A 15,202-nucleotide genomic window follows, 5' to 3' on the forward strand; every position below is an offset into this window, starting at 1 on the left:
TACTGTATTTGTCTTTCATCTAGTTTAATGATTGCCTCAGCGGTACGCTTTCATTGTTGTTTCACATGATGAAAATATAACAGGGTGCAGTTTTGATAACAGCCCCACTTCTCTCGGTCAACAGTAATGACTTCTTAATGGAAGGTAATGGAGGAAAGCAAATGGTCTGGGTGGCCAACTTTCCACTGCGGTATTGTGGTATGTCCATTTTAACATCATAAATCCATGTGTGTGCTGTCAGTAGATGTGGAAACACAAGTGGTTTACAAAACCAGCGTGGTGTTAAAAGCGCCGGTTCAGGCAAGACGATAAATTGTGGTAAGAACGTTTTATTTTAGTCTCGTCTGTCGTCACTTCTTTAATATAAGTGTGTGATAAGTGGCTTTGCTTGACAAAGCTTTCATATTGATGCCATAATTGAATGAATCTTGCATGCATTATGCCTTCATAGATTTGTATCTGTGCTGATTGGCAAGTATCGATCGACGTGGAGTGTGCTCACAATGTGGGTGTGTGCGTGATGATTGGAGGTACTTGAGCTCAAACTCAAAGGGATTGTGGATGCAACGCTTTACTCTGTTGGATTATTTACCAGTACAGACAGGTAATATTTAAAGCAAATTATTGGACAGCATTCATTTTGCAACCATATTAGTCTAATTTTAGAAGTAGAAGTATTTCCTGCATGATTATTATACTTAAAAAAACAGGATGTTGCAACAATTGTTTATTGCTGCCTGGGTTAGTCTTTGATTTAGAGGTTATTTAGGCTGTTATAAAGCTGTTTGCATTTTTCACTGCATGTTTATTCCCTCCTCTTTGTGCTGCATAAGATGACAACTCCCTCACAGTCTCTTCTGAATGATGTGGATTGTATCCAGCTTGAGAAAATAAGGGACCATGTCTCTGATGGTAGGTTTACTCAGTTTACTTTATGTCTGATATGGTTAAATACTGCTGGGATTAAGTTCACTGTATAAAAAGTGAGGTTAAAATGCTACAGTGATTTACCAGTGATATTGATGTGGTTCATGCCAAGAGTTAGTGGGAGAGTACATTTTCACACAGCACAGTATATATTTTCATCAGGCCTATTCAAAACAGGAAACTAGATCCAAATAAAAGCTTGCAAATCAATAATCCCTCCTCGCTAAAATTATATCAAGCAAACTTACTCCATGACGCACTTCAAGTCTCACCTCCCTGATATACTGCATGTTAATGGTGCACTGAATAATTAAAACTGAGGAAACTCCCACATAGACTGGGCTGGGTGTTTATACTATCAGATATCTATGTATAATGCAGTCAAGTCCAAAATCATTCCCTTATTGCTTGTATCATTCTTTTAAAGGGAACACGCCAGTAACAGGCTTTCCACCTAGAAAGACAATGGGCAAGTTGGTCAGTGAGGTACCCCGACTGAGCACCATCTCCGAGCAAGAGCTAGACAAGCCGGATATTGATCCCAGCTCCCATGATCCCCTTGGTGGCAGTGAATGGGGTGGATCCACTTTCTCCATGTGTTCTGACAAGTTTAAGAACAGCAGCAGCCGTTTTTCCTCTGATGACTCATACCAGCCAGACACCGGAGGTATTGTTTAAGTGCTCTGAGCCATTGTTGATATTGTAATAACACTGATCAGCCCTGATACTGTAGAGTTAATCATTAACAAGGTTAAGAAGTGGTGTAGTTGCTTTGTGGTAACACTGGATGTTACTTTCAGTGGGTATTATTTCACACTGAGCAATTTACTCCCAGTTTTGATCTTCTTTTGTTCTACCTTGTCACTTCCACCAGATGACTGTGCAGGACTTCTGCTCGCTTGTCTGCATTGTCGTTTCTATGAGTTAATGGTCCTGCTACCGGATACATGTGAGAGAGCTGTGAGCCGCTGTTTCCCCTCATTCAAATACATCACGGCTTCCAGTGAGATGGACCAGCAGGGAAAAGATGGCTTGAGCTCCAAGCTGGATGTGGACTGTAATTGCTGCAGTTCTTGTCGGGACATATCAGATCTTCTAGAGCTGGCCATGGAGGTATCAGAGATGTGCTATCGCTGACAAGGCCCCTTTTTGTATTTAACCTTTGCCCTGCACACACGATGAGTTCACTTCAAACAAAATCACAAAGTCTTCCTCTATAGACACTTAAATGCTTAAAATGCAGCATTACAATTGGATTTCATTGCTCTCTTGGGCTGCAAATTCAGTCATTGTATGTAAAACAAAAAATGTAATCTTTCTTTTTCTGTTTGAGTCATAAGGAAATGTGCATGGTTTAGAGGGTGTGTGCTTCAACAGGCAACTACTGCCACCTGTTGAAACAGTGTAGAGTTGGTTGTTATAATAAAAGAAGAACATAGCCCTCAGAGCGGTATGCGTCTATGTGTCAGCCTTCTTGTTCTTACAGCCACACTTACCACAGAGCAAAGTAATAAAACACCAACATGCAGAGAGGACAGGAACGCAGGGAGAGGATGGTAGTCATGGTCACGTCCGCTTCATTGATATCCTGTACATTTCTTGCGTTATTCCACAAGGCATGTCAGAGTAGGCTGAAGACATTTGGGAGACGGGGAACATGCCTTCAAATAACAACTGCAGCCTTTCACAACAAACTCAGTTAAATCTGGTCCAAGTGAAGGGAACATGGATCAGACAAACTGAACAGTGCCAGCTGGCAGAGGGAAAGTTATCCGATGCTAAAATGTGAGTAATGAATGGAGCTAGATATTATTATATTTCTATTAATATCTATACATTAATAGATATTATTCAAACAAGATTATTCTTGTAATTTATTGTAAGAGATCATTCCATAGTATGTACTATTTTGTCAGGTAACCTGCCAACATTAATGGATTTATATACTCAAAAGTAATATGAATTCATTTATTCTGGGTGTTACACAAATTAAATAACAGCCCACTGATGTGCAACACTCCTATTGTAATTACCTCTGCCTACAATATGTTTTTATTTATAATTTGTTCATGTTCATTGCTTGTAATGTACTATATGTTTACTGCACAGTATACTCCATGGTTACACTGTATGTTCATTGGTATGTTCAGTGGACTGTGGAGATGAAATACCTTTCTATTTTAGGCTGAGGACACTCACGTGTGCAACATGTTGAGCAGTGGTGGAGGAAGTAGTCAGGAAGGATAGGTTCACAATTTTTCAAGTCTGTCCTAAAACAATAGTGTCCAAATGAACACTGACACGTGTTTTTCCTGTAATCATTCCTATTGTTCATACTGACCATTAAGATATCCTCTAGTGATGCACTTTCATTGTACATGATGGGGGACAAAATGCAAAGTCCTCCTTCCATGCAAAAATGTATTTAAAAGTTTGACTGAAGCTAATAGGAGGTTTCAGCTGTTTTTTAAAGTTGCTTTACTAGCCTAATTCCCTCAATTTTGTTACAATCCTTCCACTGCAGCTGAACAGAGAAACATTGTCCATCGAGACACAAAGAGGGAATTTTTTACTAAAAAGGTTGTAACTGTGGGAGATATCCACTTTATTTGACTAATTTAGACGAGTGAAGCCTCATATTATCTTCATTTTTAAATACATTTTTGCTCAAAACGTGGACTGTGGATTTTGTCTCTCATCACTTACATTGTAAGTGCATTTTGAGGGGATCTTCTAATGGTCAGTATGAACAGGAAGAATGATTACAGCAAGCAAACCCTATTTCAGTGTTTATATGGGCATCTGACTGTTGTTTTAAGACAGACTTGGCAAAGTGTGAACCTACCCTTGAAGTAAAAGTAGCAATACCACGCTACAAAAGTATTGCACTGAAAATCTAACTAAAGTATTAGCAGCCAAATGTACTTAAAGAATCTTATTAGCCCAGTAAACAAGGAATTTGACTGCAGTTTCTAGTGGCTCTTAATACACTGTTAATACAGCTGAACTAATATAATTAAACATAAGCATGTGACTATCATGTACAATCAAGTAGGTGAAAAAACAAACGGTCAACAACATATACAGGTCAAACAATTTCTGTAAAGTGTTAACAAGGATAAAAGCAAATGTGCGCTGAATTAAATATTGAATAGGTAAAGGAATAAGTTACTTTATGTACATACAGTAGCTGGTTATGCGCCGTATATGCCTGTTATTATTATTGATGTATTAGCATATAAGCAAGACTTTAACATTTATATGGTCAAGATGGGGCTAATTTTCACTTCTTTATATGGGTGATTGAATCTATAACGATGCATTAAGTTGATCATAAATTTTGTATTTAGTAAAGTAAAACTGTTAAATAAATCTTTTGGAGTAAAAAGTATTTTTCCTGATATGTAGTGGGGTAGAAGTATAAAGTGACATAAAATGGGAATATTTAAGTAAAGTACAATTACCTAAAAATGTCACTTAATTACAGTACTTGAGTAAATTACTATAAAAGTGTTTTTTCTCTGTCCCTCAACAACTTAACGCTGATAAAACTTTGACCTGAAGCTATATCATAACCTATTTATTATTGTTTTTCTCCCTCTCTGTTGTTTTATTGTAAACGATCTCCAGCTATGAGAACAAGTCAGAACATGGAGTTTCCTGGACAGTCGTCAGCCCCATTGTATTCACCTACAGAGTCATTCAGTGCAAAAACATACTGGATCCCAGAAATGACACATTGCTCTGGGGTCATATAGGAGATGAAGACCTTAAAGGCACCATAAGTAACTCCAATCCTGTTAAGCGTTTTGTTGTCATCGATGACACTGTTAATCAGCTGTACGGCTCCCAAGTCACCCAGTACTTTGAGGCCAGAAAAGTTGTTTACAAAATTCTCCCGCTGCCCACCACTGAAGAGAACAAGTGTATGGAGTTAGTGACCAAGATCCTGGAGGAAGTTCATAAGTTTAGTATTGACAGGCGCTCTGAGCCAATCATAGCCATCGGTGGTGGGGTTTGTCTGGATGTGGTGGGTTTGGCAGCATCTCTCTATCGCCGGAGGACTCCATATATTCGGGTGCCGACCACTTTTCTTTCCTACATTGATGCCAGTGTCGGCGCAAAAACAGGGGTCAACTTTGCAGGTGGCAAAAACAAGCTGGGGAGTTACGTCCCACCAGTGGCCACGTTCTTAGATTGCTCATTCTTCCAAACTCTCCCACTGCGTCAGATCTCTAATGGGATGGCAGAGATGTTGAAGGTCCTTTTCACTGCATGATCTTTGATGCAGAGAGTGATTTTTCTGATGGTCTTGCATGTGGTAGCCTGTGAAGGACCAAGTGTATACAATTCACCTTACTGCCAACCATTTTTGAAAGCATGTTTTTTGATTAATTTCCTGATTTCTAGGCAGACATGTGGTACGTTACTGTTTATACTGGTATGGTAGAAAAAATAATGTGCTGAGACTAGAATTATTTTATTGTGCACGGCAATTTTGTTGCAAGCAGGGACCAACTTTCTTGTTAGTGAATTTAGGCTCAGATATAATATACCTGACAGGCAAGCATTGACAAGCGACATTGTAAAGAAATGAAAAACCCCCAACAGAAATAGTAAAAAACAAAATACTGGGAATTTGGTTCTTTCTTCCATTGAATATTCATTAGTTGTGAGAATAAGCTCCATAAGTGCACACAATATAATAATTTGTGCACACAAGCTATTATCTTGTTTGCACAAGATTAAAAGACATCTTTCAGGCCTTCAGGCACTCCTGGAGGTTGCAGTAAGCACTTGAAAGCACCGAGCAGGGAGACACAGTTAAAGCAGTCCCTTCTTGTAAATGTGTTAAAATAAATTTAAGCAATTAAATGAGATGGATAATTTCAAGTGTATTCAAGCTGATTTTCATATTGTACTGTTCAAAAAGTGCTGCGCAAAAAACAAACAAACAAGAAAACCCAAAACAAAACACTTGTTTGCTGAAAGCTAACTGAGCTGACTCCTCAAGGTACAACTTTCCAAAGATAGAGCTGTTAACTGTCTCACAACAACCTCAGTTTAGAAACACTCCAGTTTTTTTGTAGTTTTTGTAGACCTTTCACTTCACTGAGCGTCACTGAATGGACTTAAACTCATACCAGATATCTCTCTTTTTCTAAACAGGCTGTTACATGTTGTATAATTATTCCTCTACAGCCGAAGCTTCTTTGAACGTCCATGCCAGTGCAAAACATGGGCTTAAAGTTGTAACCCATCTTCTCTCAAAACACCAATCCTCTCTTGGTTTCTACTAGCCCGGTCTATTAAGGCATGTTGTGATGCATGTACAAACGTTCTAATTTCTACTGCACACATTGCACCACAACTGTCCAAAGCATGCAGTAGTTTATAATTAGGACATTGTGCCAGTTTAAAATAGAGGCTGTAAATATTCCTATTCTGCCACTTATTTCCAATTAACCACTTGAATTCTCCCAATATAATTTAGATGGCCCTGATGAAGCATCGTGGCCTGTTTGAGTTGCTGGAGGCTGAGGGCAGGAAGCTGCTGCACACTAAGCTGCAGTCCTGCGAGAGCAGCAACAACCCAGAAAAAGAGGACAGTGCTACAGCATCCACCCGCGTTGCCATAGAAACCATGCTGGAAGAACTGGCTCCTAACTTGTGGGAGGATGATCTGGATAGGCTGGTGGATTTTGGTCACCTCATCAGTCCTGAATTAGAAATGGTCAGAAAGTAGCTCGACGGGTTTTCTGTTTTTGTGACGTAAGGTCATGGAAAATCATTGAATTGAACTGTGCAATAGCTTGTTAGACGTTGCTTATTGCCCTGATTAGTTATACAAACTGTTAATGTTTTATGAATTTTCTTTACACAAAAATGTATAACCATTTCCATCTTTTGTGGCTGCACAGAGAGTGTTGCCAGCGTTGCTTCATGGGGAGGCGGTCAACATCGACATGTCCCTCATGGTGTATGTGGCCCACCAGAGGGGGCTGTTGACAGCAGAAGAGAAAGGCCGCATTATACAGTGCATGCTAGGCCTGGAGCTGCCTGTGTGGCACCAGGACTGTTCTCTGGACCTGGTGCGGAAGTCCCTCAGTGAGCGTCTGAAGCACTCTGCAGGCTCTTTGAGGATGCCTCTTCCCACAGGACTGGGATGTGCAGGTATAGTATCAAACTGTCTGTGGATGCTTCAAAATACAACTTACAACTTTTACCTTTTTCAGTTTAGTAAATACAGATAAATCACAATTTGTCTGTTATTGAAATTATTTTGTTATTGATTCTTTTTAGAAATCTTCCATGAAATGATTGAAGATAATATCCTTTGCCAAGCTTACCAGAAATGGACCGATGAGCTTGCTTCTTCTGGGAACAAATGAAAACCAATACATGTGCAACTACAACTTGAAATACTGTATCAATAAATGTATCAGATAACAATTTAGCATTAGCGGTTTTTGACTGCATCTAAAAGCAACAAAACTTGAGGAAGAAAAACACAACATTCAAATAAAACTTTTTTAATATTTCTCACAACATAGTTAGGTACCAATGAGTTTGAGTTCACTAATCTGAAACCAGTGCATACAGTAACTATTGCTACATTCATCTCATATCAACTGTAACAATAAGAACAGTAGCAACATCAGCAGAGAATGTGTCTGTATGAACCACAGGAATGAGAATGAGCACGGAGGTCTACATTGAGCTAACATGGTTCTTCATTAGTGGTATTCCCATAATGTGCCATGATTAACAGCTGTACGATTCATTATGAGAAATCCGTCATGACGATGGCTTTAAAATTAAGTGCCACCACCACCACTTGTAATGCTGATGTCTATTCTAACCACCACTCACATTTTAGGGTTTTAGATTATTTATCTACTATGTTTAAAAAAAGCTGATGTGGGTTCAGTCAAAGGGCAACGTTACAGGCCTGTGTGTACTGTACTATTAAGGCTCAATACCTGGGATTGATATAACCATAAGGGCCTTTGTGCCCTTCACTGAAACTTAACTTCACCTATATGACAAGATAAAAAAAATCTATCAATCTCCATTCACTAGCTTTTTCAGAGCTTTCAATTGCATCTCATGTTCTTCATCAGTGGTTGTAAAGAAGGGGGAGATTTTGCAACCATGTAAAACTGCAACCAGAATTCAATACTTAGGTCACGTGATGACCACAGAGTGAACTCCATCTGCTGATGAAGACTGTGAGATGCAGTTGAAAGCTCCGGAAAATCTACTGTTCAGTAGATCTTGAGTTATTTTTTTTCTTTCGGGTCAAACTACTGTTTCCACGAATGAACTATCACAATGTACTTCATCACCTGTTAGTACTTTACTTATTGCCTGATTGCCATAATGCTTTAGGTATTGCTTGTAACTACAGAGGGAAAATACCACTAACAAACCAAGCTCCTAAAACATTTATATCTTTATAAAAACCCACTGTATATTTAATTTTGGCAACACACTTTGGCAGTCATCATTTTGAATTGCATCCAGGCAAACATAAAAGCTACTGGTCTCAAAAGGTGGCTGAATATTCAGGACAACTTTGGGATCACTGCCTTCAGTGTAGAGTTTGACCTAATAAAGTAAAAACAAAATACACAACAGAAACATATGGAGGCTCAAAGTGTTCAATATTAAAAATGATAAATAAGACATTATGAAAGAAATAATAATAATATAATCATATGAATAAATAAAGATATAAAATTCAACCAATAAATTGTGAAAACTCATTTTTATGGAATATTATGTCATCATTCTTATTTTTATAGTAACAGTTATTGTTTTTATTTCAGCTAATTTTTTTTCAAAAGTCTAATTTTACTTCACAACAGCACTTTTCTAAGTTATATTTTTTTATTTAAAAATGTCACTTTTTCGTGACAGTAGTGTTGTAAACGATCTCCGCCTTCTCAGCCAATCACACGCCTCTAAGCGGGCTCAACAACTGCCAGCTAGCTAGCTAGGCTGTTATTAAACCTGTCAGGATGATTGTGGTGATTGGCTGAGGGGTGAGGGGGTGTTGACAATTTTGAGATGAAACACTTATTGGGAAAAGCACCATTATGGAATAAAAACAGACTTTTTTTTAAATAAAGGGAACTTTTAAATACAAATGTTTGTACTAAAATAAAAACAAAATAAATAAAACTGTTACTACTAATATTTAATAATATGATTGGACTTTTAATCATTTATAAAATGATTTCAGATTTTCTATTTATTAATAGATTTTACTCTTTTTATTCATATTGTCTGTGTCATAATGCCTTATTTGTTTATTTATTTTATTTCTGAACACTTTGGGGTTCCATAAAAACAAACTCTTTCATGTGGTTCTTGAGTCTGAGAGGCTTGTGTTATCTCATACTGACAAAATAGCCTTTCCTATTGCTTTCTAAGGTATTTTGGCACTCTTAAGTTATTCCATGAAGCACCAAACACCAGTACAAACATTAACAAAATGCTGCATCACTATCTACAACTCCTCTTACAACACCAGGGTAACAGAAACGACTGTAAGGCACTTAAATCAATTAAAAAGATAATCACTTTGATACTAATTCATAAGGAGATCACATTGTCAAGACATGATGCTGCTCTACAGGCACAACTTCAACCATTGCATAGTTTAACAAAATGGAGACTGTGCTGTAACAGGGCTCTCAATGTATGGCAGGTAGTTATTAACAAAGGCATATTTACGCAATGTGCTACAACTGTCGAAAACGAACTGCTCAAATATACAACAACCGTACACCATAAAGAATCTACAATCTCATACAATATTGTGTATGCATTTGAAAAGCCAAATACAATAGTTAGTTAATGCTTAGATAAAAAAAAAGGCGAACAAACCACGTTTCGATTTACAGAGGTCATTCCAGTGTTTTGACAATGTCATGCATTTCATACAAAATCCCAAAGCAGTCTCCTTATACTCCTTGACAATATAAATGTTCACATAATGGAAAAAAAAAACATCCTGAATGTGAAATGTCACCACAGTGGTGTAAAAAAAAAAATGCAATAATTTAGGAAATGGATGGACAATAATAAAAACTGAGCTCTTGAGTTGACACAAGTATTATTACACACCGTGTGTGCTGCAATAGAAGCAGTTCTACCAGTTCTGATCACTATAGACAAGAATACAATAATAACTGAATTGATTCATCTTTCTTGCATCAATCACATAACAAAGATTTATAGAATTGTGTAACAATATTCAGATCTATCGAGTGAAATCAGCTTCTTGTGCGCGTGTCAGGACCACTATAGCTGTTTTACTTTTGATTTGAGCTAAGATTCAACTAGTTTTGAGACTTTGAAAAAAAAAAAAAGAGTATCTTTGCGGTTTGTTTATTTTTAATTAAATTTAAATATTTCAGTGGTTTTGGCAGTGAGGAATGTATTGTTAATATATCTAGTACACACTGCTGGATGGTTAAAGGATGCATCAGTGCGGTGAAACTCGACCTTTCTTATTACTGGATTGTTGTGCTGCCTCTTGCTCATTATCACACTGAATAAAAGACAAAAATTTGCCATTATCAATGATGATTTTGCTAATTTTAATTATTTTGAAGGAGACATTTTAGTTTCAGGTTTTTTTTTTTAAAAATGTGCTTTGATTTATTATCTCAGGCTCGTTTAAATGCCTTTTTATAAATTAATTTCTTAGGGGAATGTATACATAAAGTCCTGTTTACATAGATACATAAATAAGTTCAAATCTACAAATGATTAATATTTGTCAAGAAGGAAATTTCAACTGGAAGACTGGCAAAGACTTAGCTAACAGCCAGAACATGTGCATAGCAATACAACATCGATGTATACACATCTTAATAAGGCATTGGCACATTCAAGTTCAATCTAAGACACAAGGAGTGTAAAGCACTATAGTAATAAATAGATTTGTTTTCTTTTCTATTATTGCTAGTGATTTAAAAAGCAGTGTTCATCTCACCACAAAATATCTACATTTCTGACCATGATTTATAATTTCCCTAGATTCTTTGGAATCAATAGAAATAAACATAATCTAGCCTCTATCCAAAGATAAATGCATATTCTTTTAAATATAAAAACTTCTATTTTTGTAACTCATTGTCATCAAAGTATTGATTAAAGCAAACATACTTTAAAATCAGTCCTTGAAATCAAGGTTGAGGGCTTGAAAAGACAAAGATATCACAAAAAAAACTAACAAAAAAAAAAAAAAAAATACATGAATGGAAAAGATTCAGTACATGTAAACACAGGTAGGGGGGAGAAAAAAAACACATGACAAACATGAACAGAAAGAAGCCTCTCAAGCAGCTGGGAGTGTGTTAGCTACTGACAGGAACTCTTGCAGCAGGATGGAGGGGTTGAAGATGCAGGTGAGGGGTCTTCCAGTAGGGGGTGCTAACAGCCCTGCTCATTCTCATCCATGCTTACACTGCTCTTGCGACTGCTGTCCTTTGAGGCGTCTGGGGAGACAGACGAGAGCAAAGGGTCCCCTCCTCTCACCGGTGATAAGGTGTCTTCCATGAGGATGTCGTTGAGTTTGGAGCCCGGCTTGGTGTGAACGCTGTAGTGGCCCTCGGAGAAATTAGAGTGGCCTTCGTTTAGCTCCAGGGTGCCGGGTGGTTCTGGGGTGCAGGCGGGGTGGTGTTGGTGATGGGGGTGGAGTGTGTACAGGTCCTGGTGACAGTCCTCCAGAGAGGGCTCCTGCTTGATGTTTCGGGACCCGAGATCAGCAGAGCAGAGCGCTGAAGATGTGATCGCCAGCCCGTGAGCCCGAGCCTGCATCTCTAATTCCTGCAATCGACAGAGAGAAAGATTCAGTCAGTGATCACAATCTTCTTCTCTGGTGTCAGGATGACTTCACTGTACTGTTTCACCTGCCAGAAAGCTAGTGAAGAATGTCCTTTCATGGAGCAAGGTACAGCATACTAATCCACGGTTTCCCCCGCGAAATTGGTTAGCGGAGGTGGACAGTGAAGGGGACATTTTTGCTTGACTGTGACTGACAGCCTTGACTTTTCCAACTTGTAAAAGGTTTTATTTTTCCCACTGATTTTGTGATGTGCTGCTGTGATTAATTACTGTAAAGCAAATGTAATCAATCAGTCAATGTACGCTGAGCTGGCTCACACAGATCCTGACGCCTCTTGTCTTGTGATCCATTAGTTACAAGATAATGGTCTAAACAGTCGGCTCCCTCCTTACATGTGCGGCATTTGTTGTGTGAATTGGTGCCTCTGTTCGTTTTCCCTGGAGCTTTATGTACTTCATAAAAGTGTAATAATGTCTTCTTAACATTAGTGGAGACACTCTTTATTTCAGGGAGTTAAAAATCCTCCATTGACAACAACACATACTGTAGTTTTCCTTTTAATGTAACTGATAATACATGCAAATAGTTTGGTTATGATGCAGTTCTTTGCCTCTGTGACTTTACCTTCCAAATTCATGAAAGTTTATTTACCTGTATCCTCAACATCAGATGTCGATTGGCATGTTCAAGCTTCTTCTGACGACTCTCCAGCTCCTTGGCCCTCTGTTGTTCCCGCTGCAGCTTTCTGATGTAGTCCACTGACGCTTTGAGGATGGTGCCTTTGTTCCAGCGCATGTCCCTGAAAATCACAGAGGAGACATTTTTCTTAAAATTCTACAGTTTCTTAGATCTTACAGTTTTAATGTTAGGCAATCTGAAGTTAATATAATATAATGGGTTTTTTATTAGATTAAAAAAAGGACTTTAACGCAGACATCACTGACATTTAGGCCTGTTCAATTAGAAAAACAAGAGGCAGAAGAGGATAATGGAGAGGAACAAGGAGCAGAGCTGTGCCAGAGGTCACAGAGGTGACCTGCAGTCAGGAGTCTGAGTTCTTTGTAGAAGCAAATGCTAAATTGGAAATTTATGCAGGGGGAGGTCACCGGGGTCACAAGTAGTCATAAGGATGACCCTGAGCTCCCTGAAGAATTGAAGACTGCAGTTGATGTTTTGCAGGAGTAAAATCGATCTTTGCTGGACTTGAGTCTAGACGGATTCAAAGGATTCAAGTTATGCTGAGAGGAAGTTATAGTTTTTTTTAGATTGAGTTGGTCAGAAGTCTTAAGTGCAGACACTGAGATGTTTTTTTGTCTGATTGCATTGATTAATTCAGTTTTAAAGTGAGGCTTTAATACTGATATTGAAAATGTATAATCCTAAAAAAAACATGTGTTGTCCATAATGATAACAACTGAAAGGCAGGTCTGTTTGTGAAAGGCTGTCTTGTGTGTATATAGGTATGTGTGGGTGGAGCACCCAGCTGGGGTTAAGCAAAACAACCACGGGTGGAAAGACGAAACAAAAGGGGCTGATGGGATCTTCCCAGAACCACAGGCAAGGTCAAAGGGCAGAGGAAGGGAAACGAGTAGACTTTAAGTGGTGCTTTTAGAGTGTCAATACATGTACTGAATATGATTAATGTACTCAATATACAACTGACACATCTGTAGGCCCATTGTTTAAGGAAAGGTTCACATTTCATGTCTGTCTTAGAACAACACTCACAAGCCCATATGCATGTTAAAGGAGCTCTTGATCACTGTGACAATCCCTCCTCTGCATACTGAAGAGCAACACCAAAGTGAGAGAATAGTGTCAAAAATCCACCATCCTTGTTTTGTGTAAAAATTAATTCTACAGTTCAGCTAAAGCCAATATGGCTTCAGCAGTCTCAGTAAGTCAAGTCAACTTGGTATCTTCCAAAGTTACAGACTTTTTAGTACAAAATCGCCTCTTTGTGTCTCCACAGACAGTGTTGCCTTGATTAGCTGCCATAAAAAGATGGTTACACAAAGAGGGGATTTGTACTAAAAAGGCTGTAACTTTGGAAGATACTGACTTGATTTGTCTAACCCGGACGGCTGAAGCCTCATATTAGCTTCAGATGAACTTTGGGAATGGATTTTTGCACAAAATAGAGGACTTTGAATTTTGTCCCCCATCTATTCGGGAATAATCTCTTTACAGCCAGAATGAACAGGAGGAACATCAGATCCTGATCAGATTCATTATATGTTATCAGTCCATCTATACTTTTGTCATTGTGTTTTTACATGCTGTATTTCTGTAATTTTTTTTATCTGATCTATGCATATCTGTCCGTCCTGGAAGAGGTTTCCCTCCTCTGTTGCTCTTCCTGAGGTTTCTTCCATTTTTTCCCATTAAAGGGGCTTTTTGGGGGAGTTTTTCCTTATCCAAATTGAGGGTCTAATTGAGGAATTTGTGATTTCTGATATTGGGCTATAAAAATAAAATTGACTTGACTTAAACAATTGCAGTTACCAGTAATGTTCATGGGCATGTGGGTACTGTTTTAAGACAGACTTGATGTATGTAAACCTATCCTTCAACACTTTTTTAGCATGTTTTTTTGTGTCTGAACCAACAACTTTCCCATGATTGTTGCATTCAGAAAGGGAACTGTTGGTAAGTAAAGTGACTACATACTCTGTCTCAGCAGATGGGAGCAGCTGTAGTGAAAGACTGAAGCTGCTGAAATAATTTCTTCCACCATAAACTTTTTTTTTTCCATTAGAATCCTGATCTATGGCCCCCCCTTTTTTTTTATGGAAGACGTTTTGACATGTCACAGTAGGAAAAGCACAGCTGTATATAATAAAATTAATGATGGATGAATTCCATTTTGCTGCTCAGGTTTCTGGGTTCTGCTATTGTGCTTTACTGGAACACTTTAGTAACACCTGTGCTTTTCCTACTATGACAAGTCAACATGTCTGCAGTGAAAAAGGCCTATATTTCATAGACAGGGCACCCATTCCACGTCACATTGATGGCTGGAGTGGGTGTCTATGGTAACAATTAAATATGACATAACAATTAAATGGTAACAATTAAATATGACATAATAAAACAAGTAACTTACGGGTCATTGGACTTTGGAATTAAAGTTCCCAATTCCTTGATTCGATCGTTGATGTTGAACCGTCGTCTTCTCTCAACTGCACAACAAAAACAGAGGAGGAAAATTACAAATGATATCCATAACTAGTTGACAAAATACCATTGACAATTGATCTCTTGATTATTTTTTTCGTTTTTTCACAGTTTAAGTTTAATTTTGTGCAATTCAAACTCACTCAGATTATGGTTATCCTTCTTCTGTCTTTCCTTTGCCATTGCTCTTACCTCAGCTTCTGAAAAAAAGGATTCGTGTTCATCACTGAACAT

The 15,202-nt window shown here is 38.1% G+C and overlaps 3 protein-coding genes across 8 annotated transcripts in view; 2 read left to right on the plus strand and 1 right to left on the minus strand.

Annotated features, from left to right (window-relative positions):
• Positions 1-97: 97 nt before the first annotated feature.
• On the plus strand, positions 98-2,296 carry LOC121896267 (myoD family inhibitor domain-containing protein 2-like). Of its 2 annotated transcripts, XM_042410047.1 has the most exons (5): positions 98-198; positions 452-604; positions 834-912; positions 1,355-1,594; positions 1,802-2,296. In XM_042410047.1, the coding sequence occupies exons 3-5, from the start codon at positions 834-836 to the stop codon at positions 2,062-2,064; spliced, it is 582 nt and encodes a 193-aa protein (XP_042265981.1). In that variant the 5' UTR covers positions 98-198; positions 452-604; the 3' UTR covers positions 2,065-2,296. The 2 variants fall into 2 exon arrangements, with proteins under 2 accessions (XP_042265981.1, XP_042265982.1); XM_042410048.1 differs by lacking the exon at positions 98-198 and having other exon boundaries at positions 307-604.
• A 288-nt stretch (positions 2,297-2,584) lies between these two features.
• Positions 2,585-7,319, plus strand: LOC121895721 (2-epi-5-epi-valiolone synthase-like). The gene is made up of 5 exons (XM_042409144.1): positions 2,585-2,712; positions 4,558-5,188; positions 6,422-6,661; positions 6,849-7,101; positions 7,231-7,319. The coding sequence occupies exons 1-5, from the start codon at positions 2,585-2,587 to the stop codon at positions 7,317-7,319; spliced, it is 1,341 nt and encodes a 446-aa protein (XP_042265078.1).
• A 3,267-nt stretch (positions 7,320-10,586) lies between these two features.
• The window catches only part of mitfb (melanocyte inducing transcription factor b), a 30,302-nt gene continuing 25,686 nt past the window's right edge, over positions 10,587-15,202 (minus strand). For 3 of the 5 annotated variants that reach the window (XM_042409879.1, XM_042409883.1, XM_042409878.1), the window contains 4 exons: positions 15,112-15,168; positions 14,898-14,973; positions 12,443-12,590; positions 10,587-11,772 (listed from right to left, as the gene is read on the minus strand). In XM_042409879.1, coding sequence (XP_042265813.1) covers positions 11,377-11,772; positions 12,443-12,590; positions 14,898-14,973; positions 15,112-15,168 — 677 coding nt within the window. In that variant the 3' untranslated portion in view covers positions 10,587-11,376. The remainder of the gene's footprint in view (positions 11,773-12,442; positions 12,591-14,897; positions 14,974-15,111; positions 15,169-15,202) is intronic. The other 2 variants (XM_042409881.1, XM_042409880.1) reach the window with 1 other exon arrangement.

The sequence above is a fragment of the Thunnus maccoyii genome, chromosome 4, assembly GCF_910596095.1.
Source record: "Thunnus maccoyii chromosome 4, fThuMac1.1, whole genome shotgun sequence".
NCBI classification, from domain to species: domain Eukaryota; kingdom Metazoa; phylum Chordata; class Actinopteri; order Scombriformes; family Scombridae; genus Thunnus; species Thunnus maccoyii.